This window comes from Doryrhamphus excisus, linkage group LG21 (genome assembly GCF_037039965.1).
Source record: "Doryrhamphus excisus strain RoL-2023G ecotype Guam linkage group LG21, RoL_Dexc_Guam_v1.1, whole genome shotgun sequence".
In the NCBI taxonomy this organism is placed as follows: domain Eukaryota; kingdom Metazoa; phylum Chordata; class Actinopteri; order Syngnathiformes; family Syngnathidae; genus Doryrhamphus; species Doryrhamphus excisus.
Genome location: NC_136377.1, coordinates 11,787,324 through 11,812,413, shown reverse-complemented (window position 1 = coordinate 11,812,413; position 25,090 = coordinate 11,787,324). Strand labels below are relative to the sequence as shown.

Genomic DNA, 25,090 nt, shown 5'->3' with positions numbered 1-25,090 from the left:
ACTGTTATCATTGTAGATGAAGTACACACACTGACAGTACCTCATAGTTTTTTTTTGTTTTGACCTAATTATGAGGTTATTTGTTGTGTTCTTCTAGTGAGGATAAGCGGCATAGAAGATAGATGGATAGATGGACATGTACATAAATTGTTTGATTTGAAAAGGCTTTGATAATTTGTTTGTAATTTGTTACGATATTATAGATACACTAAAGAAACTACACAACAATTTAAAAACTTCTGTTCGAATTTGTTATAAATTTTGATGCTTACAGGTCATAACCCCCACATGTGAAAAGCCCCAGGATGTGAATGACTCAGACATGATCGACATATAAAGACATTTTCACAAAATCCTTACATTTTCAAGTAAAAAATATCGGTATGTGTATCTGTTCCAATATTAGTTGTCTACTGCATTTTCTTGGTGTCGTATTGATACCAAAATGTGCCGTATTGTCCATCCCTACTGTACCGTATTCATTTGTCAAGTCTGTTACGTTGGCTGTCATGGCGGCGCCCGACTATAAAAAACTACAATCCCACAATGCTTTGCTCCAGGCGATGTTTCTTGTCTACGTGGGAAGGGAAGCATCCGGGCGGACGCAAACAAATTATTCACGGGTTTGGTGTGTGCTACGTTGGAGGTAACCGTGACATGACAGGAGGATTTGGCAGAGAAGCCGTGGACAGCATTTAAAACATGTGGCTCAAACCCGAAGAGATACTCCTGAAAAACGCCTTTAAACTATGGGTGACCGAGAAGGACCATGAGTATTTTGTGCTTCAAAGGAGGCGAGGGTACGGTGAGGGTGGAGGCGGCTTGACAGGTAACGTTAGCGGGTATGTTTTCACGCTTATCATGCATAGATGTTATGTTTCGAAGCTAGCAGGTTGTTTTCATGATCATAAACGGACATGCATGTGCTTGTCTGGCGCATTTACCTATCACGGAACGACTGTGTGCTACTGTATAGCATGCTTCACATATACTGCAACAGGTTTTAAACAAATAGTGAAGAGCTGGATTCCCTTGTTGACAAGTACATTGTCAAATATCCATTTATCTTTTAATGTTTGCTATAGCATACAGAGAGTAGACACAAGGGTCACATAGAAAGTGCAGCATATGTTTGCATTGTTTATGCCTCCTGATTTGTGTCTGCAGCTATGCTCCATGTTAGCTTGGATATTAGCCTCCAGTTATTGCACCAGAGAAGAAATATATCATTTAGAACAAAAATAATACCACAATGCATGTAACTGTGCTGCACAAAATATATATTTAAGAATGGTGGCCAACATGGGACATGAACAATCCAAAACCATACATGCACCATAAAACAAATGCAATGGGAAAATTAAAACTGTCACAATCACATAACACTGCAAGAATGCTAAACAAATGCTAAAAACACTCAGAAATGCCAAAACAACTGCATGAGAGACATGCTGCAAGTTCACAGAAGTTAGCCAGGCTATCGGGGAAGCCAGACCCGGGGGATGTCTGTCTTTTAAGAGCTGGATGCCCAGAAGGAACTTGGCTGACTTTTGAAGAAACTGAATGAAAAGGTACACTTTTGTTTGTCACAATATTTTAGAGTACCTGCGATTGGCTGTGCGATTTACCAGTCCAGGGTGTACCCCGCACACACCTGAAGTTAGCTGGGATAGGCTCCAGCATACCCCAAGTGAGGATGAGCGGCATAGAAAATGGATGGATGGGTTACAAGCATGCAGCTAATGTAGGCCTAACTTCTATTTTCTTATGTGAACTTGTGGCATTGGCCTCATGTGATCGTTTGCAATTGTTTTTTGCAGCATTTCTGTGTTTTGGTTTTAGATTCTATCTGTTTTTAGAGCATATTGACGTTATTGCGCATTTGCCCCACTCAGCTACTGTACTCAAAAAGGTGAGCTTTGTGGTTTTCACAGTCCAAAATGGTGCAAAGTGCAACCAATGGTTGTCGAATTAACAGCATCCATTAAATTATTGATCATCTTTGACCTTTTTTAGATTAGATAGGACTTTATCGATCCGCCACTAGATAAATGTAATTGTTACAGCAGCGTAACCTAAAGGCCAAAGCAGAGAAAACAAGAAAGTAGCATTGCAGATAATAGTCCCGTGATTAGTACCTCTGCCTCACAGCCAGGTGGTTCAGTGGATTTGAATCTCAGCTTGGACATCTCTGTGTGGTTTTGCACCTCTAGTTTAACCAGTCCAGGGTCAGCCCCACCTTTTGCCCAATAATTCACTGATTTTTTCTTTTTTTTTACAGAAATTGTCCGATATTGATCGGTGACGGATCGATCAGAGTGACCCTAACACAGGGGTTGGCAAACTACGGCCCGGGGGCCACATCCGGCCCGCCAAGTGTTAGAATACGGCCCGCCTGTTCTTTCCAAAGTATGTCATTTAAACTTAATGGGGTGACAGGGCCTTCTCCATTGCTGCCCCCACCCTACTGGAACTCTTTGCCCCATTCGCTGCGTGTTTGCCCTGACTTTCCCAGTTTCAAAAAACAACTAAAAACCCACCTCTTTAAATCTGTTTTTAATGTCTAACTTTTTATACTGGCGGCACGGGGTCGTGTGGTTAGCCCGCAGACCTCACAGCTAGGAGACCAGGGTTCAATTCCACCCTCGGCCATCTCTGTGTGGAGTTTGCATGTTCTCCCAGTGCATGCGTGGGTTTTCTCCGGGTACTCCGGTTTCCTCCCACATTCCAAAAAACATGCTAGGTTAATTGGAGACTCCAAATTGTCCATAGGTATGAATGTGAGTGTGAATGGTTGTTTGTCTATATGTGCCCTGTGATTGGCTGGCGACCAGTCCAGGGTGGACCCTGCCTCTCGCCCGAAGACAGCTGGGATAGGCTCCAGCCCCCCCTCCCCCCGCGACCCTCGTGAGGAAAAGCGGTAGAAAATGAATGAATGAATGAACTTTTATACTTGACTGCTGTGCCCCGCTTTTACCCATGTTTTAACTGCGTATAAACGAATGAATGTTGTATTTTAATGTATCTTATACTCGGTTTACTTGCTTTTATTCAAGTCCATTTTTCTGTAAAGCGTCTTTGAGTATTTCGAAAAGTGCTACACAAATAAATTGTATTATTATTATTAATAATATGCAACCTGGGATCATGACTTGAGCCAACTTTTTGATGGTTTAAGTAGCTGTTTGATCAATTTTGTTATTTGATGTGGTCTGTTGTTTACAAAAAGCTCCTTGAAAAGGGGACATATAGCAGATTGCATGACATTTTTATAGATACAATAATTCCAGGTGGACTGTTACGTGTAAAATGTATAGTATGCGCCCCCCCCCCCCCCCCCCCTGTCAATTTTGTTAAATCAATGCGGTCCGCGAGTCAAAAAGTTTGCCCACCCCTGTCCTAACATGTACATATTCTTGAGTAGAGATCTGTTGAAACTCAGGACTTTGGGATGCTAGTACACCATCTGGGGCTCTTTGAGTGTCTAAATAAATAACAGATAATACATGGTAATGGAAAGTGTTCTCCATGAGGACAAATGAACGCTGCGTGCCTGCATTAATGATAGAGGTTAACCACTACTTCATCTAAAAGGGACTGTTTTGTGTAGCTGAAGCCCTCTCCTGCACCAGAGATGCGTCTTTCAGGTGTTGAAATCTCTTCTCCTTAGTGAGATGGCTATTGTTGTCTTGAGATGAGAGCATGGTGATGCATTCTGTCATGTGATACGTTCATCAAGAACATACGAAGAAGTCCTTTATAGCAGCAAGTCCAGCACATTTATCTGCGAGTGAATTATTCATGGAGGCCATGTGGCAAAGAAGCTTTAAAGCCCAAGATATGATTTGTTTTGGTTCTGTAGCACTGATATTGAGCTCAGAATCACAGTCTGCTCTGTCAGCACGTGACACAATCTGGCATCCAAACATATTAAAGATTCATTTGAAGGTTATATACAGGCCATCGTTGGAAAACCTGTAACCAAGCAGAATACAACTGCAATTTTAAGCACAGTGTATACTGTCCTGCCATTTTTTTTTAAATAAAATTAAATTCTGGCCACAATTAACTGAGGCCGGAATACCCAGGCAAGAACCCACACACTAGGAGAACATGCATACGCCACTGAGAGATGTTCCAACAGAGATGCGAACACACAATTCTCCCCCTCCTGAGTGTGAGGCCAACTTGCTAACCACTAAGTCATCGTGCAGCCCTTGGAGTGGGACATTTTTATGGCCCTATCCATTGCTCAAAGATTTTGGACAGTCGCTGGTCGGTGTGGAACGAAACTCCTGCAAAAAGCGAGGATCTACTGTAGTCATTTCTCCTTATCTTTGCCTGAACATTCCACGTAATGCTGACACTGGCTTGTAAGTCGCAAAGTGTTGTTAAAAATATCACTCCACTCGATGTTTCAGGTCTCCTTGTGGGAACTCTGGACACGGTGCTGGACTCCACATCCAAAGTGGCTCCTTTCCGCATACTGCACCACACACCGGACTCACAAGTGTACTGGTCCATAGCATGCGGTATGCATATGTAATAATATTGTTCCATTCTTGCTACAATGTAACAATAGCTGTGTCAAATGTTTTGTGATTGTCATTTCCTTTTCTTGATGTTGTATCAGGCGTCACCAAGGAGGAGATTGTCCAGCACTGGGACTGGCTGCAGCAGAACATCATGCGGACGCTCTCTGTCTTCGACTCCAGCGAGGACATCACCAGCTTTGTACAGGGCAAGATCAGAGTACGAAAAGTCAAGACAAAATTCCCATTTCAAACAATCATGTTTGCTGAAACATTGTATTCCACATACAAACATATACACACACACAAGGATATATTTTTAATTGCATTTTTTAATTAAACTGATATTGAAATTCTCTTGCCCGAAGACAGCTGGGATAGGCTCCAGCACCCCCCGCGGAAGAAAATGAATGAATGAATGAATGATATTGAAATTGACATGACCTAATGCAGTGGAACATATGTTAGCGTCCGCCCCCGATGAGCTTAGTGTTTGGTTAACATTAAAATGGACACCAAAATTTTGCGGTTAGCCTACAATATGGCGTTCGTTTTGTCATGTTATTATACACTGTGTCAGTCGAAATGTGTTCTTTGTGTATTTTTATCATACATGTCCTTGTTAGCATACGTTGCTAATAAAATAGCAACCAGAAGTCAGCAACGTCACCCATTGATGATGTCATCAGCAGTTGACTCTCAAAAATATTAACAAAAACCTCTCTTTATAGTTTTTCCATACATAAAACAATTATAAATGCATATGAAAGACGACTAAAAAGGGCTAAATCGACAGTTATGGTTACTTTTCCATTCATTGAAGACATGATTGTTCCCAAAGACACAATGTGGCAGCAAGATCAACACCATTCATCTTCCTATTTTGAGTTATTTCTTGAATTCAGTATTGTTTCTCACCTTCTTCATCAAAAATCGCGGCACTTTCTACTTTCTTTGGCTCAATTTTGGGTGATTAAGTTAAGAAGCACAATTGAGTTAAAGAAATAACTCATGGCAAAACGAGAAGGTGGTGTTGAAGAGGAAAATGTTGATCTCGTTACATTGTGTCTTTGGGAACAATCACATAAAGGACGATGTCTTCAATGAAGGCAAAAGCAACCTCAAATATTAATTTATCCCTTTTATTCATGATTTATATGTATTTATATTCATTTCTAATTGTTTTCTGCATGTAAAACTATATAATTGTAAAACCTCTTAATGATTTCTCATGGGAAAAATGTATTTGTTTAACGGCCCTTAAGGAACTGACCAAGGTTTTGCTGTATGTTGTATTTTCAGGGTCTGATTGCTGAAGAAGGAAAGACCTCCCACGTGCTGGAGGACGATCCCGAGAAGTTCAGAGAGGCGTACTTGAGGTTTCAAAATTGGTTTGCGCTGCCAGCGGAGGAAAAGCTGGTGACATATTACTCGTGCAGCTACTGGAAAGGCAAAGTGCCCTGCCAGGGCTGGCTGTACCTCAGCACCAACTTCCTCTGCTTCTATTCCTACCTGCTAGGAGCCGAGGGTAAGCACAGGCTCTGATGTTTATTTCCTGTTAGCCTTCATTTAGAACACAGCTGTAGGTGCTGACAGTACTGTTGATGTAATGAATGCATTTGAGGCAGATATTAATGGCTTTATGCTAAATCTTTAGTGAAACTGGTCATCTCCTGGGACGAAATGTGGAGGTTGGAGAAAACATCGAATGTGATCCTGACTGAGAGCATCCATGTGGTGGCTCATGGAGAGGATCACTACTTCTCCATGCTGCTGCACCTTAATGAAACGTTCGTCATCATGGAGCAGCTTGCTGACTATTCCATCAAGCGCCTGTTTGACAAAGAGGCCTTTGAGAAAGAGATTGCACTCTCTGACCCCCTGCAAATTACCAAGAGGTACCATTTATTGAATATTTGCTAGATTTTGTTTGTCAGCCATTATGATTGGTAGTATAGCTAGTGTAAATGTAGAGAAGCTGTTGTTTTATGATAACTTTTGCTCCATCCATTTTCTGTACCGCTTATCCTCACGAGGGTTGCGGGCATGCTTGAGCCTATCCCAGGTGTCTTTGGGCAAGAGGCGGGGTACACCCCGAACTGGCCGCCAGCCAGTCACAGGGCACATATAGACAAACAACCATTCACACTCGCAATTCATACCTATGGCCCATACGAGACTTAATTCCAGCTCATCGGTTAAAGCATTCAGCAAGCGAGTCATATCACAACTAACTTCCATCATAATGCCAGAAAACACTGCCCACTGTGCAGTAGCAACACCTACACTTTACGCCGACCCATTTATTGCCACTATGCCACAGCGTGTTCAAAGTAGCCATTAAAAAAGACAATTCCAACCTATTGTCAGAGCATCACTCATGGGTGTTCGCAGTTGCAGAAATGTCTGCGTCTGAACTGACTTTGTAAATACTCTAGTTCTACACAAGCTATGATTTATGGTAGCTGTGTTATGGTTATTGTGGTAGCAGCCACAGACTGCTGACGCTGATTAAACTGAGTTCAGCTCACTCAACCACATCGTGGCCGCCTATATGTTTTAGTAAGTAGGTCAATCACACGCAGCTGACAAGCCTTCTGCTAGCCCTGCACAAAATACACTCATTCCATGTTTAAAGAAGCACATTTTAAAAGGGCGTGTGGGCGGCATATGTGTGCGTACAACCAGAGCCGGCCTTATCCAGTGTTGTGCCCTAGCCGAGAATGTGGCACCCAATGATTAACATACGCTTACCGTTTCGTAACCGCATCTAGATCAATAACGATATTTGCTTCATTGACTGGACAAGGCAGGTAAAATAAAATATATACAGTAAAGTCTCGTTATATCGATATTGTCAGGAGTCGGAAAAAATATCGATATAACCGGACTGTCGATATATCCGATCCTGCGCCGAACTGCATTAAAAGTGGGCAATAATGCACTTGACATTGTTCTATAGTATAGAACAATGTCGAGCAGCTTAAATCAATCTTTGCTTAAGGATTTCAATACCAAAAAAGAACACGGAGAACGGCTGCTTCCAGTCAACTTTATTTTTCACACTTCCACCACCAGAGCACAGCACACACACCGATTCCCGCACTTCCTGGTTCACAGGTCATGTTCAACCCGCCCCACATAGCTGGCCAAACACATGCCTGCAACAGAAGAACCAACTGCGTTCGTGGAGAAACCACGAACGCCAGCATGTACATATGAAAAACAGTGATTATTGCAAGCGATAAAAAGATATCTGAATACAACACAATTAAATACATGTATTTGTACGCTTGTGTCTTCGTTGGAATAGGTGTGTATGCTATGTCAGTTGGTTCTTCTGTTGCAGGCATGTGTTTGGCCAGCTATGTGGGGCGGGTTGAGCATGACCTGTGAACCAGGAAGTGCGGGAATCGGTGTGTGTGCTGCGCTCTGGTGGTGGAAGTGTGAAAAATAAAGTTGACTGGAAGCAGCCATTCGCCGTGTTCTTTTTTGGTATTGAAATCCTTAAGCAAAGATTGATTTAAGCTGCTTTTGTATCGATATAAGCAGACCAAATTGGCTGGCGGGAGATGAAAAGGGCATCGTAGTAACCGGATTATCATAATAACCGGGTATCGTACTAACGGAACTAATTATATCATAAAAGACTAGAAATTTGCCGGGAAATGAAAATAGTATCGTAATAAGCAGTACTTCGATATAACCGATATCGATATAACGAGACTTTACTGTATATATAATGTGTTTATTTTACAAATAAATACAAATCTGAATTACAATGTAACTATCCTTACCACATAATAAATGTCCTGTAAGTAAGTGAATGAATAATAATATTCGTGACAAATGTCTGCACGGTGGACGAATGGAGACCAAGGTTCGTTTCCCCCCTCGGGCATCTTTGTGTGGAGTTTGCATGTTCTCCCCATGCATGATTGGGTTTTCTCCGGGTACTCCGGTTTCCTCCCACATTCCAAAAACATACTAGGTTAATTGCCGACTCCAAATTGTCCATAGGTATGAATGTGAGTGTGAATGGTTGTTTGTCTATATGTGCCCTGTGATTGGCTGGCGACCAGTGTACCCCGCCTCTCGCCGGAACATAGGCTCCAGCATACCCGCGACCCTTGTGAGGAAAAGCGGTAGAAAATGAATGAATGCATTGAGATGTGCCTGCAGATTTGTTGATGATGATGCTCATGACCATTTTTGCTCTCTTGCAGAGGCCTAGAAGCTCACGCAAAGAGTGAGCAGTTCCGGATATTTTTCAGGCTTCCCAGAGAGGAAAATCTGTTAGAAGTCCATGAGAGTTTCCTGTGGGTGCCTTTCAGCCATTTTAATACACTTGGCAAGATCTGTCTGTCTGAGAACTACTTATGTTTTGCCAGCCAGGACGGTAGCCAATGTCACATCATCATTCCAATGCGGGAGGTAAAACATCAAACGACATCACTTGATTTATTCCACTCTGACATTTTCTTCCTCCGCACTGAATTTGATGAAATGACTTCCTGTCTGGCCAACGCCGTGCCATCTTCCAGGTCGTAAATGTGGAGAAGCCTGATTCTAGCAGCCGCGCTTTAACGGTGTGTGTGCGGGGGAAGAGAGCGCTGCGTTTTACCGAGGTTCGGGACTACCAGCGTCTGGCGACCACGCTTCGCAGCAGGTGTGGGATTGCCGCCAGCCCTCAGCACTCCGCTTCAGCTGAGGTAAGACGTGACTTGACTCCTGGACATGGATGATATTCACTGGGTTTTTTTCTAACATCCTTCCTCTCCACCAAGGTCATACGAGGCGAGTGTCAGTCGCTCATCAACCATTTTGAAGATAACCCAGACGATGTGACGCTCATGGTGGGCCAGAAAGACAGCAGCAAGGCAGTCAGCACTGAGGCTCTCATGACTGTTTTCCACCCTCAGGATGTTGAAAACCTTGACCCCAAAATGGTAAATGACACATTTAGGACATACCCAGGAAAGTGACTAATGACTGGAAGCCATTGATGAAAGTGAGAACATGTATAAATATTGTAAAAATATAGGTTTTTACCAGCAGTAGGTAATGCATTTCATTAATCACGTTAAAATGCAAATTGGGATCAATCATGTTTAAATGATAACTTTCCCTTTTATTGGGGTTATTCAGTCTTTATGCATGAACACAATGCAGTATTTTCATAGATATAGCACAGAATGTTTACATACATCTATGAAGTATGTTTTTTAACATTATTAGAGCCCTCTAGACAGGAAGTAACACTCCTATAGTCACCTTTTCACTCGTATTACCCCATTCTTTCATTCATTCATTTTCTTCCGCTTATCCTCACGAGGGTCGTGGGGGGTGCTGGAGAAAATCCCAGCTGTCTTCGGGTGAGAGACAGGGTATACCCTGGACTGGTTGCTAGCCAATCACAAGGCACATTTAGACAAACAACCATTCACACTCACATTCATACCTACGGACAATTTGGAGTCGCCAATTAACCTAGCATGTTTTTGGAATGAAACCGGAGTCCCCGGAGAAAACCCACGCATTCAAACTCCACACAGAGATGTCCGAGGGTGGAATTGAACTCTGATCTCCTAGCTGTGTGGCCTGCACGCTAACCACTCGACCGCCACGCAGCCCCATATTACCGTGTTTTTACAGTGTTATTACGTGTTATTATCTTATTACGTGTTTTTACAGTGCTTCTCAATTACATTTATGTCACATCCAGGTACAAAAGAAAAGTATCCATCAGAAGAGTCCATTAATGTGTTTCCTTGTGTTGAACAGCTTAAAGAAAAAATGAAGGAGCAGTCTTGGAACATCCATTTTTCGGAATACGGACGGGGTACAAGTATGTTTTTCACCAGGAAGACACGCGACTTGATCGTCCGTGGTGTCCCAGAGGCCCTGAGAGGAGAACTGTGGATGCTTTTTTCAGGTATTTCTACATCAGGCATGCCTCTCAAGAAGAGCTGCAGAAAACATTCATTCATTCATTTTCTACCGCTTTTTCCTCACGAGGGTCGCGGGGGGTGCTGGAGCCTATCCCAGCTGTCTTCGGGCGAGAGGCGGGGTACACCCTGGACTGGTCGCCAGCCAATCGCAGGGCACATATAGACAAACAACCATTCACACTCACATTCATACCTATGGACAATTTGGAGTCGCTAATTAACATAGCATGTTTTTGGAATGTGGGAGGAAACCGGAGTACCCGGAGAAAACCCACACATGCACGGGGAGAACATGCAAACTCCACACAGAGATTGCCGAGGATGGGAATTGAACCCCGGTCCTCCTAGCTGTGAGGTCTGTGCCGCTCTGCAGAAAACAATGAACAAAAAAAAAATAGTGTTCTTGATTGATGCGAATATGCGTACTGATTTCTGAATTTCTCATTTGGGCACTTTAGTTAGCATGATGGCTGTCACTCCCTCCGCTCCCCATTATAGCGATCCTTGGGTTGGCTCTGATGTTCAAACGCATTGGCTAGCTTTCATCAGCTTGCGAGAGAAGCAATCTCATTAATGAAAAAACTGTTTTTTATTATGTGCATGACTGTATGGTGGAGTGAGTGAGCATGCCATGTTTTGTCTTTCTATTAATTTCTGGAAAAAAAAAGCTGTCCTTCCGGGACCTCCCATGAAGAATGAAGGCAGAACAAAGCAGTGATGAATCTAATAATAATGATAATAACGGTTTGAGAACATGGTTTGTCTGTGTGTAAAAATGGTGCAGCCCTACTCTCAAGCAGATAAGGCAATTAACCAACATTATTCATTTCCCCCCCCCCCCCCCTATGTGGACAAGGAGCTGTAAACGACATGGCCACTCATCCCGGCTATTACACAGAGCTGGTGGAACAGTCACTGGGCACAAGCACGCTGGCGACAGATGAGATCGAGAGAGACCTTCATCGGTCTCTACCTGAGCATCCTGCCTTTCAGAGTGATACTGGAATATCCGCTCTCCGTAGAGTCCTCACCGCTTATGCATACAGAAATCCTAAAATTGGCTACTGCCAGGTAATGGGGGGGGGGGGTTATACTGCCAAACAAATTTAGTTTAGCTCTCTTTTAAAGCGGCTGCATCACCATGGTAACTTGGGCTTAACTCATAACCTGGTCCAGGTTACGTCCACACTTTCAGCTTAAAATCGGCTATGAAAGTGCCGCTGTTAACACCATTTATTGAGAACCCGATGGACCTGGGAGAAAAAAAAAAATTGAGCAGCACTACGACTGCAGTGGCCTTTTTCATTCCCTTATGAAATTATCCATCTATAAGCGAGGGAATACGCTACATAAACTCACTCTTAAATAACAATGTAACTATAAAATTCAATATGAAATATTAAATACATCGGTCCTTGTGAAAATACTCAGCCTGTTGGTCTTTTTATATTCCAATATTGGCTGGAAGAATAAGTACTCTGAAACATCAATCAACTGCAGTAAAACACTAATTTATTTAAACAAAAATGACTCGCGGGCCGCATTGATATGACAAAATTTACGGGGGGGGGGCAGCCACCTGGTATTATTGTATCTGTAAAATTGTCATGCAGTCTGCTATTATTATTTATTATTTTATATTTATATTTAAATATTTTTAAAATAATAAAATATTATAATAATTACAATAAAATTTAAATAATAATTATTATATTATTATGTAAAATATGCAAATATAACAATAATATTATATATAATTAATATAATAATTAGCATTAATATAATAATTATAATAATCATAACAGTTCTAATAATTATTATTATTATTATGTGCTTGTGTCCCTTTTTTCAGGAGCACTTTGTAAACAACAGACCATGTCAAAAAACGAAATTGATAAAACCGTCAAAAGGTTGGCTCAGGCCATGATGCCAGGTTGTATGTTGAGTTTAAATGAAATACTTTGGAAAGATTGGGCGGGCCGTATTCAAACACTTGGCGGGCCGGATGTGGCCCCCGGGCCGTAGTTTGCCCACCCCTGGGATAAGCGGTATCGAAAATGGATGCATAAAGACATTAAAAAAATGAAAAGACAGTTGTAGTACCCCCCTCGCTCTATTGGTGGCAACAGTGTTGCTTTTTGCCAATGATGATCTTTTTGAATTATGATAATGCTCCATAACAATTACTTGCTCGTCTTGTCTAAAATACTGTATACCGGCTGAAATCGCTGCATTACTTGATAAAGTAGAATAATACAATGTCAAACGCCCCCTTTTATGTGAAAGCACAGAGCACAAAGCCAATTTGTTAACCACCGTCACAATAGCGTTTAATTCCGGTTGGGGAATTTAGGGTTTAATTTTTTTTTAAAAGCTGCATTATGAGCACAACGCCTGGTTTGTTAAGCCACTTTCACAGAATACCCCAACTGCGGCCTCCGCCACCTGTTTCTAGAGGAAAAATGCACACTGATAAGATTTTACTTTTAGCTGTAAATGAGAATACATGAGATTACTGTGGTATATTTTTACAACCTCATTGTAGTGAATTGATCATTTCATTCAAACCATTAAAGCTACAGTACGTACGTATCTTAAGCCAAGGAACAAATGCATGTGTGTCACCTCTCTAAAGGGAGTGTGTCTTTTTAAAAAGTGCCTCATATCTCCTGCTCAGGCCATGAACATTCTCACGTCTGTGTTGCTGCTCTATGCCAAAGAGGAGGAGGCTTTCTGGCTTTTAGTGGCTGTCTGTGAAAGGATGCTGCCAGATTATTTCAACCGGCGAATTATAGGTGAGTTAAAGGGTTGTGTTTCATCACCTAAATGTCATTGATTGGTGCCCAAGGCTCCTGGGATAGGCTCTAGCGCACCAGTGACTAATGAATTTGGTTCTGTGCTGACATACATAAATGGTAATGTCCAGACTAGCAAACTAAGTGGCTTATTGTTGTCTCATTTCAGTGCTAAATTCATGTAGATTCAGGGAAGATGATATTGCTTTTTAAACTTGCACGCTAACAGTTTCAAAAAATATTTAAATTTATTGTTCTGTGAAGTTGCATGGCACAACATTTTTTTTCAGAATAAAAAGTCATAATTGATATGTTTTCCTTTTTTGGGCCTGGGTAGTTTCAGGCTTGATGTGTCCATGGTGTTGTCGTTTCTTCAGGTGCTTTGGTCGACCAGGCTGTTTTCGAGGATCTGATTCGGGAGAACCTCCCCCAGCTGGTGGAGAACATGACAGACCTGAGTTTCTTCTCGTCCGTGTCCTTGTCTTGGTTTCTCACGCTCTTCATCAGCGTACTGCCCATCGAAAGCGCAGTGAACGTGGTGGACTGCTTTTTCTACGACGGCATCAAAGCCATTTTGCAGCTCGGCCTGGCTGTGCTCAACTACAACATGGAGGCTCTGATCAGCTGCCACGATGATGCCGAGGCGGTCACCATCCTCAACAAGTATGTCGTGTTTCCTGTAAAGCTCCTCTGAATTCACATTTGACTCATCCTGGCTTTGCTTTTTTTAGATTTTTTGATAGTGTCACAAACAAAGACAGCCCGTTGCCACCAACAGTGCAGCAAGCCCCCGTGACTAACAACGATAAATCCCACTTCAAAGTAGACATCAGTGAACTGATCCGAGAAGCCTATGAGGTTCCGCAGCGATTTATTCAGTTTTTTCTTTACTCTGGTTAGCATGGGATTGACTGATCACCTTTTGCCCGCTAGAAATATGGCAGCATTCGCTCAGAGGACGTTGAAAGTTCACGAAAGAAGAACAAGCTGTTTGTGATCCAGACACTGGAGGACACCACTAAGCAAAACGTTGTAAGTGACCACTACGTTCCTTCTATGATGCATCCTTGGCCCGTCAGTAAGGATGGATTTGTTTGCAGATTCGTGTGGTATCCCAAGAAGTCAAATTTACTCCAGCCCAGCTTGATGAACTGTACAACTTATTCAAAGTGAGTACACTCCAAAAGCAAAAATAATATGGTAAACACTCTTTAGTATCGTGTTTTTTCCAAACCATAAATCGCACCAGTCAAAAAATGCATCATATACAGTAATACCTCATTCATTGGTTCCAGACATGAAAGTGATAAGTGGAATATTTTTGTAGTTGGAGCACAGGAAACCTGTCTATGACCTTCAAAATACAGTATTTAGCATTATTAGATCCCTCTAGACATGAAATAACACTCCATAGTCATCTTACCCAATACAGTAAAGTCTCGTTATATCGATATCGGTTATAACGAATTACTACTTATTACGATACTATTTTCATTTCCCGGCAAATTTCTAGTCTTTTATGATATAATTAGTTCCGTTAGTACAATACCCGGTTATTATGATAATCCGGTTACTACGATGCCCTTTTCATCTCCCGCCAGCCAATTTGGTCTGCTTATATCGATACAAAAGCAGCTTAAATCAATCTTTGCTTAAGGATTTCAATACCAAAAAAGAACACGGCGAACGGCTGCTTCCAGTCAACTTTATTTTTCACACTTCCACTACCAGAGCGCAGCACACACACCGATTCCCGCACTTCCTGGTTCACAGGTCATGCTCAACCCGCCCCACATAGCTGGCCAAACACATGCCTGCAACAGAAGAACCAACTGACATAGCATACACACCTATTCCAACGAAGACACAAGCGTACAAATACATGTATTTAATTGTGTTGTATTCAGATATCTTTTTATCGCTTGCAATAATCACTGTTTTTCATATGTACATGCTGGCGTTCGTGGCATGTGTTTGGCCAGCTATGTGGGGCGGGTTGAGCATGACCTGTGAACCAGGAAGTGCGGGAATCGGTGTGTGTGCTGCGCTCTGGTGGTGGAAGTACTATACTATAGAATACTATAGAACAATGTCTATAGAACAATGTCGAGTGCATTATTGCCCACTTTTAATGCAGTTCGGCGCAGGATCGGCTATATCGACAGTCCGGTTATATCGATATTTTTCCCGACTCCCGACAATATCGATATAACGAGACTTTACTGTATATTCATTTGAAAACACAAACAAACAAAACAAGTTACAAAAAAACATCACAAGATAAAGTCAGTGTGTCTTGGTGAATGACTCCCATGATCTGGGAGGACTCCATTCATACGTCTCAGCAATGACTCAAATAACTAACTGATAAAATCATCTGGAATAGTAAAACAAAAACAGCCATGCACGAATCCCAGACTTCATCAAGATTATGTGGTTTCATCTCCCAAGCCTCTTCCTTCATCTAACCCCAAACATGACAGGCTTTTATGCTGCATGTAATTGATATTGGCGCAATGCCACAGCAAAATAAAAGCTTTTAAATATGAAAACAAGGTTCATCTATTGTATGAATGGGTATTTATGCTATATAGATACATACTGTAGTTAGTCTACTATTTATGCACATATTGACCACAATTATTCATGTTTTTTTTTCATTCATATTCTAACCGCTTATCCTCACAAAGGTCGTGGGCGTGCTGGAGCCTATTCCAGCTGTCTTCGGGCAAGAGGCAGGGTACACCCTGGGCTGGTCTCCAGCCAATCACAGGGCACATATAGACAAACAACCATTCACACTCACATTCATACCTATGGACAATTTGGAGTCGCTGATTAACCTAGCATGTTTTTGGAATGTGGGAGGAGAAAAACCTGGAGAAAACCCACGCACGCACAGGGAGAACATGCATCCACACTTCCTCATTGTCACCGATGCATTCATGGACAACAATGTCTTCATTTTGTGTGTCTGTGTGGTCTAAATAAACGGATAGACCAGGGGTGGGCAAACTTTTTGACTGCGGGCTGCATTGATATGACAAAATTTACGGGGGGGGGGGGCAGACTATATATTTTACACGTAAAATTGTCATGCAATCTGCTATTATTATTTATTATTTTATATTTATATTGAAATATTTTAAAAATAATAAAATCTTATAATAATTACAATAAAAATAAAATAATAATATTTATATTATTATTTAAAATATGCAAATATAACAATAATATTATATATAATTAATATAATAATTAGCATTAATATAATAATTATAATAATCATAATAGTTCTAATAATAATTCTAATAATCTAATAATAATCTAATAATAATAATAATTATTATTATTATTATTATGTGCTTGTGTCCCTTTTTTCAGGAGCACTTTGTAAACAACAGACCATGTCAAAAAACGAAATTGATAAAACCATCAAAAGGTTGGCTCAGGCCATGATGCCAGGTTGTATGTTGAGTTTAAATGAAATACTTTGGAAAGATTGGGCGGGCCGTATTCAAACACTTGGTGGGCCGGATGTGGCCCCCGGGCCGTAGTTTGCCCACCCCTGGGATAGACAAAGAAAAAAAATGATTGGACATTCTCAATAATGCTGTGCTTTTCAAATAGTGGGGGGGGGAGTGAGAGGCTTTCATTTTAATGCAGACCTGCCAACATGTACAGACTTATAGTACTCCACATGCAATTCGACTATTGAATAGGCTTGTATGCACCATTTTGTTGCATTTTCCTGGTTCAGTCTGTACAGTACAGATAAATGAATAAATGTTATCAATATTATCAGTTTCTCTCGAAAGAATGTCGGCCCCTTAGGGGGGGCATGACAGAATATAATTGGGAAGCACTACACTCATGTAACCCTTACTGCGGGAGTACAATTTGATACATTGAAGTATGCTCATAAGTGCCAGAAAATATGTCTCCAAAAAAATCTATTTAATTTCAGAGGCAGCATTTTCTCAGCTGCTACTGGACCATGAAAAGCCCAGCACTGCACCATCACGACCCGAGCCTGGCGTACTTAGAGCAGTACCAGCTGGGCTTTCAGCAGTTCACGGTGCTCTTCTCCCTGCTGGAGCCTTGGGCTTTTTGCGCCAACAAAAGCACCCTTTCTCTTTGGGTTTTCCGCCTTATCGACGAGAACCAGGATGGTTTAGTCAACTTCAAGGAGTTCTGTTGTGCCCTGGGTAAGTGTTCGCACTTCATTGCCTGTAGCTTTTATTCACATTTGTCCTCTAACATGATCTTGCGTCTCCTGTAGATACTTTGTACTGTGGGTCTTTCACAAATAAGCTTAAATTCCTCTTCAAGCTGCATCTGCCACCAGGTACGTGATCATCAAGCATTTCATGACTTGAATTGTTATTCTTTATTATTAATTTAATGTAATACTACATATTTAATGTATTACTTTCATCTGTTTCCTTCATGCATGACATATTGTGTTTATTGAAGTTGATTGAAGGTTCTGATTGGATTTGGATTAAATGTTCAGGAATTGTCGGAAATGGGATATGGAAAGAAGTGACTAAAGTTTGGAGGTGATCTGGGTCACCGTCTCGAGCCAGGAATTCTTAAAAAGGATTCTTTAACATTGCGAGATATGACCATTTTGGCATTTGTGCATATACTGTAACTCCACAAAACATGGTCAGGTTTTCCAACGGGTTTTTACAAAATATCAAAAAAAATGTAGGAACTGTCAGGGTGGGCGGGTACGAGAATCAGGGTGCACTTTCAATCTTAGTGCAGACGTGCCAACATGTACAAATTTATAGTACTCAACCTGCAATTTGACTTGTGTGCTCTCCATTTTGTTGCATTTTCCTGGTTTCAGTTTCAAGTTCAGTCTGTACAGTACAGATGAATGAATAGATATTATCACTTTCTCTGGTATTTCACATCGGGGGCAGCACTGGCTTAAGGGAAGATCTGCTGCCTGTATCAGTTGATGTTAGTAATAAAGATAAGTGCTGGTCGTAGTGGCTCAGGAGTCGTCCAGAAACCGGACTGTTTGGTGGTTTGTACCTCGCTTCAGTCATCCCGGTCACTGTTGTCCTTGGGCGAGACACTTCACCACCACGCACATCCAGTGCTGCCACACACTGGCATATGAATTTGAATGACTCTTTAGGCGCTACAGTATATTGGATATCGGTAAGAAAGTCATTATGGACTGAACTTGTTGTTTTTCAACAACCATGAAGAAGTCAGATGCCTTCTAGTCTGTATTAACATGTTATGGACAAATGTCTTGGGACTTTTTAGTCCATTGATGAACCAATCAAGGGACTTAATTGTTCTTGTCACAAAGACAAATATTGTTACAGTGTAGCAAATAGTGCAGGCAACACAGGAGCAGCAGAAAATGAAGCCATTGTTGTCATGCCAGTGATCAAGCCCATATCAGCGGGAGCAGTGTTTATTCAGTCAGCACATTGCCCAGGGGAGGGAGTCTGTCCTTCAATGTGTGTCTCTCATCTGCATGATTGGCACCGTGTACTTGAAAGCAGCGCCAAGAATAGCCCATGTGGGGTAAAAGATCTCTGTCCCGGTAACAATCGCTGTGAAGGCATTTTATGAGGACAAAGTGTTGAATTTACAGCAGACAGCTTGGTAGATTGCGGCCACGTGAGATTCTCGATACTTCTTCACCATCTTCACTAGATGATCATGGCCTGTTTGTGGCACGAATACAGCTCTTAATTATTATACATAATGAGGGGTTAAACTAGCATTCCTCAATCAGCCATGGGAAAAATTAATAGAATCGTTATTCTTTTAAACGTATGTGGACAGTAATCCCTCGTTTATCATGGTCAATTGGTTCCGGACACGACTGTGACAGTTGCATTTCCGGGGAGTAGGACTCCTTATTAATAAATACAGTAAAGTCTCGTTATATCGATATCGGTTATAACGAAGTACGGGAGTTGGAAAAAATACAGATATAACCGGACTATCCATATATACGATCCTGCGCCGAACTGCATTAAAAGTGGGCGGATCTTTGATATGGCATGTAATTTTCTCCTTGAGTTCATGGATTGCGTATCTAGCATGCTTTTGTACTACAATAAATTTTGTACTACAGTAAATAAAAATAAACTTACGCTGTAGTGATTACCGGTTACCGGGACATAATTCACCCCGGAACTATCGATAGGGAAGGTGTTGCCACCCGGAGGGGTAGGCGCGAGGGACGGGTGTTTTCCGCTGTGTGTGCTGCACTCTGGTGGTGGAAGTGTGAAAAATAAAGTTGACTGGAAGCAGCCGTTCGCCGTGTTCTTTTTTGGTATTGAAATCCTTAAGCAAAGATTGATTTAAGCTGCTTTTGTATCGATATAAGCAGACCAAATTGGCTGGCAGGAGATGAAAAGGGCATCGTAGTAACCGGATTATCATAATAACCGTGTATCGTACTAACGGAGCTAATTATATCATAAAAGAATAGAAATTTGCCGGGAAATGAAAATAGTATTGTAATAAGCAGTAATTCGTTTTAACCGATATCGATATAACGAGACTTTACTGTAGTTAGTTGCAGTAAAAAGATACAACAAACTGCCATTTGGCCCAAATAAGATGACTGGTGGTCAATGAGAAGGAAAGGATAATAAAACTGTTGCTAAACACCTTTTTAACTGTGAGTAAATCCTACGCTTTTGTAATGCAACATTCTCCTTTGGTTGCATGCATGCATTAGTGGCTCGAGTCCTACATGGGCCAGGCCGAGGGTGGTATAAAATGTTTGCAGCTCGCTCAAACACAAGTGCCCTCTAAATCGCAACAGACAGCAGGTTCCTGCAGTTCTCCCAATGACCGTTAATCATAGTCGCCTGTCATGTTGTTTACCCCGGCAACGCATCCAATGTCACTGCTTCCTTGTGCTGATTGGTGTTCCCATCAAGCACACAAAATTATATGCATATATACTCCCACAGCAATGGAGGGGCTTAAATTCAATCCATCAGTCCATTTTCTATGCTGTTTATCCTCAGTAGGGTCACCGGCGTATGCTGGAGCCTATCCCAGGCGACTTTAAGCGACAGGGAGCGTACACGTATGTGGACTGGTCAGGCTTAACTTCCACTTCATTGAGTCTAGTCATGCTCCAAACTATACCCTGTAGTCTGTTTGATGTGAATAAGTTGGCAGACAGCCTATGAGCAATGTTTTCTTGGTTGCTATTTTTTCTTCCTGATGCTCCTCTGTTTCTTCATCCTTCATCCTGTCTCTCAGTGCACTTACAGTCAGTCTATTCTAGCTTTCACAGGTGGCCCTTTGCACGTACAGGAACCAAGACTCCCCAACTTTTTCCCAGCTGCCGAAGACTCTCCTCACTTGACTAGACTTCCTGGTCAGCCTCTTTACTGCTTCTTCCTTCTTCCTCACTTTCCCTTTCCTTAAAGAATCCTCCGCCCTTCAGTGCATTGATTTTCCCCTGAGAGGTTTTCTGAATGTGGTTTGCTCACTTGTTTATATTTGACAGAATATGAACTTCCAGAAGATGGTGTGATTAAGAAAAGTCCAGAGAGAGGTATGTAGTAAAATTGTTTGTACAAATGCACATGTGTGTGTGTGATTGATTGATTTGTGTGAAATGGACAGGTAGAGGAAAAGTGGATCTGCAGGCCTACCTGAAACAATGGCAGAATGAAATACTTCGGAAAGAGGAAGCCATCAAGGACCTCCCTAGAATTAATCAGGTAAGTCAGTGTGTTCTCTTGTTCACATCTTTACATTATTGATGATGTTAAAAATATTTATCAGTTAGTTCATTAAGGTGTGGGATTGACTTTGAGTCTTGGTACGTGGCCGCATGTAATGGTAATGGTTTAATTTCATTTGAACATCAGGTTGCAGTTGCGTGCGTCACATAATCAGTTCACAGTTCCACATGTCCAAAAGGAGTAGGAAGAAGCAAAGCTTATTAAATCCTACCCCTATATCTGGTACTTTTATAATCAGTAACTGTTACATTTGTTCACCTCCTGCCTTTCCGATATATGTAATTATTTATTTTTGTTATTATAAAGTTTTTGTATTATTTTAATGTAATTTTTATTTTATTTTTTGACACATACGAATTACGTGGTGATATGACCATATAATGACATAATGGGTACCGTAGTAACTGTCAATATAGTGATATATATAAACACATCATGACTCTTCATCCTTAGCAAACGTCACCTGCTTGCATTGTTTCTTGAATTCGCTCATCGTTGTGCATAGTTTGAGTTCCTTAGTGTAGGCAGCTATCTCATCAAACAAAGTTATTTTTCCACCATTTGGCCTATCATCCACACGAGTCCGCAGATATTTGGTTGTGAAAATGAAGGCCAAAAAACCCCAATCTAATTATGTGTTGGGTATGTTACCAAGCATCACGACCTGCGACAAAGTATGCTGTGACCTCACACACGCTATCTGTGTTTCAGAAATAACATGGATGCTCTCACAACTGTGTTGGTTGTATCTATTTTTCAACCGCTAGTTTTGCTTGCATGTACAGTAAAGTCTCGTTATATCGATATCGGTTATAACGAATTACTGCTTATTACGATACTATTTTCATTTCCCGGCAAATTTCTAGTCTTTTATGATATAATTAGTTCTGTTAGTACGATACCCGGTTATTATGATAATCCTGTTACTACGATGCCCTTTTCATCTCCCTCCAGCCGATTTGGTCTGCTTATATCGATACAAAAGCAGCTTAAATCAATCTTTGCTTAAGGATTTCAATACCAAAAAAGAACACGGCGAACGGCTGCTTCCAGTCAACTTTATTTTTCACACTTCCACCACCAGAGCGCAGCACACACACCGATTCCCTCACTTCCTGGTTCACAGGTCATGCTCGACCCGCCCCACATAGCTGGCCAAACACATGCCTGCAACAGAAGAACCAACTGACATAGCATACACACCTATTCCAACGAAGACACAAGCGTACAAATACATGTATTTAATTGTGTTGTATTCAGATATCTTTTTATCGCTTGCAATAATCACTGTTTTTCATATGTACATGCTAGCGTTCATGGTTTCCGTCGCTGTTTTGGTATTGAAATCCTTAAGCAAAGATTGATTTAAGCTGCTCGACATTGTTCTATATTATAGAGCAATAATATAGAACAATGTCGAGTGCATTATTGCCCACTTTTAATGCAGTTCGGCGCAGGATTGGATATATGGATAGTCCGGTTATATCGATATTTTTTCCGACTCCCGACAATATCGATATAACGAGACTTTACTGTATTTGCAAACCCAAATATTGCTTCATTTTAAAGAGCAGAGGCGGAGAAACACTTTGAGGTCGGCCATCTTCGTTCAAATAACAATTTCAAGTCTGAGGCATCCTCTTTTTAGCAGACTCCGTCTCCAATTGGCAAGATTCTCAATCAACAGTTTCTTGCGACTTGTTAACAACGTTGAGAAGTAATTCTGCCTCCTTGTCAGTCCACACAAATGAGTTGTGTTTTATGTTTGCGGAAGTGACAGGATGACAGAGGATGATTCTGATTGGATAGAATTGAAGGAAATACTGCCACCTGCAGGATTGGTATGCTTATGACTGTGGTTCCCAATGCATGTATACGGTTACATGTGGATGCATTTTGTTTTTTTAATACGCGGTTGTGTGGACACCATAAACAAGGGGAAGAGAGGGGAAAATACGCGGTTTTAAAAGTACCCTGCTACATGTAGACAAGGCCTTAATTCAAGACTATTCTACCATCCGTAACCTTCCTCCACGTGCTCTCACTTCCTATGTTGCTGTCGATTGTGTATTTACATGCAAAAGATCCACACCGAGGTCTTTTCATTGTGTATTTACATTAAAAAAATCCATGCAAAATGCACTTCTGCCACCTTGTAGCCGTTTTATGGCTTAAAACTGTTCATTTAGCATTTAGCTGTAAATACATCAGGTCTTCACAAAAACATATAAATATGTCTTTGGTATTGAGTGAGTTAATATTGAATCCTACTTGGCGGAAATTCACTTATCGCGATCGGGATCTGTTACTAATTAAGCGTGATAAATGAGGGATGGCCATATTTCAAGGAGACCTAAGTTACATTTGAAACTCGGATTAAAAGCTCAACTTTAAGACATGTAGCAAATATGGATATCTTGTTCATGATATTACTAAATATATATCTAGCTGTATATCTTTTTTTTTTTATCTCAGGCCCAGTTCATTCAGTTCTCAAAGGCCTTGTACAACATCTTCCATGGCGACCCAGAGGAGGAGTCCTTGTACCGTGCCGTGGCCCACGTCACCAGCCTCCTTCTGAGGATGGAGGAGGTGGGCCGGAGGCTGCAGGAGCCCAGCAGCCCGGCCTCGTCCACAAAGTCCACTCCCGTGGCTACGGAGGACGAATCTCCTCCCACCACCGAAAGCTCGGCCACCTCCAGCCCCCAGGAGGCAGGTCACGAGCTCGCCGAGATGGAGTGGTCGTTTTCGTTCGAGCAGGTTCTGGCGTCGCTGCTCAACGAGCCAGCGATCGTCAGCTTCTTTGACAGACATGTTGACATTCAGAATAAACTGACGCAAGCCCAGGCGGCCCAGCTGAAGCTAACAGGAAATAACAAGTGAATGGACGCATGAGGGAATCATCGGAAGAAGTTCAAGAGCAGGTTTTTAAATGGCTGACTGTTGAGACATCGGATTAGAATCAGCGGATGTAGGGCAAAAAGGGCTGACATGCAGATCCAATTTTCAAGGTGCATGCGCACAGGGAACACCTTTTCACCTTCACTCGCTTGTGCCACGGCGTCCTCATCTGTCAATCAACAGTATTCTTCACTCCCATTGGTGGTCACTCACTGTGTTGAGTTTTAGCTCCATGATGCTGCATTTCAACAGGGTCAGGCAAAATTATCTGACACATTTTGTAGGTTAAATAAAAGGCAAATAAAGTAAAGAAACAAAAAAGTTTTATTTTCAAAAAAACATACATATAATGCCATTCTTTTTCATTATGTTTTAAAAATGAAATCAGTTCTGGAGGTGCGAGGTGGGCCGGTTGATTTTTGTTTCAATGCAGATCCAGTAGCTCTGAAGTTGGTAACCCATAACAAGATGGTGATCATGTCTACCAAGATTGAAGTGCAAACGGAACGCTTGTTGTGTTGCAGTTACAGATTGGTTTGGTCCAATTTATGGCAGCAACAGAAAAAGAAACGAAAAAAACAATGGCATTATAAAGAAACAAAGCAAAATGGCATAATATGTACTTTTCGAAAATAAAAACACTTTTTTTGTTTCTTTACTTTATTTAACCTACAAATGTGTCAGATCATTTTGCCTGACCCTGTACATTGCATGCACACCGGTGAGCTCTTGTAGTATATTGTGTCAGAAAAGTACTGTTTGCCAGTGATACTTTGTGCAAATACACTTAATGTGTCTGGTAAATTTGATAAAGTAGTGCTTAAAAGAATAGAAGACATTTATTTTAAACCCTGAAGCATATTAAGATAGAGGGCAAGCTAATATGCAACAGCAGAAAAACGGAGGACAAATACAGTAAAGTCTCGTTATATCGATATCGGTTAAAACGAATTACTACTTATTACGATACTATTTTCATTTCCCGGCAAATTTCTAGTCTTTTATGATATATATTAGTTCCGTTAGTACGATACCCGGTTATTATGATAATCCGGTTACTAGGATGCCCTTTTCATCTCCCGCCAGCCAATTTGGTCTGCTTATATCGATACAAAAGCAGCTTAAATCAATCTTTGCTTAAGGATTTCAATACCAAA

General features: G+C 41.4%; 1 protein-coding gene across 2 annotated transcripts; it reads left to right on the top strand.

Moving 5' to 3' along the window:
• Positions 1-566: 566 nt before the first annotated feature.
• On the top strand, positions 567-24,833 carry tbc1d8b (TBC1 domain family member 8B). Of its 2 annotated transcripts, XM_058087566.2 has the most exons (21): positions 567-829; positions 4,422-4,532; positions 4,634-4,752; positions 5,835-6,060; positions 6,190-6,430; positions 8,759-8,966; positions 9,077-9,244; positions 9,320-9,481; positions 10,317-10,467; positions 11,340-11,554; positions 13,161-13,278; positions 13,656-13,941; positions 14,010-14,136; positions 14,212-14,310; positions 14,379-14,447; positions 17,246-17,486; positions 17,561-17,626; positions 20,567-20,659; positions 20,792-20,839; positions 20,911-21,008; positions 23,508-24,833. In XM_058087566.2, exons 1-21 carry the CDS (start codon positions 703-705, stop codon positions 23,913-23,915), a joined length of 3,381 nt encoding a protein of 1,126 aa, XP_057943549.2. In that variant the 5' UTR covers positions 567-702; the 3' UTR covers positions 23,916-24,833. The 2 variants fall into 2 exon arrangements, with proteins under 2 accessions (XP_057943549.2, XP_057943550.2); XM_058087567.2 differs by lacking the exon at positions 20,567-20,659.
• Positions 24,834-25,090: the final 257 nt, after the last annotated feature.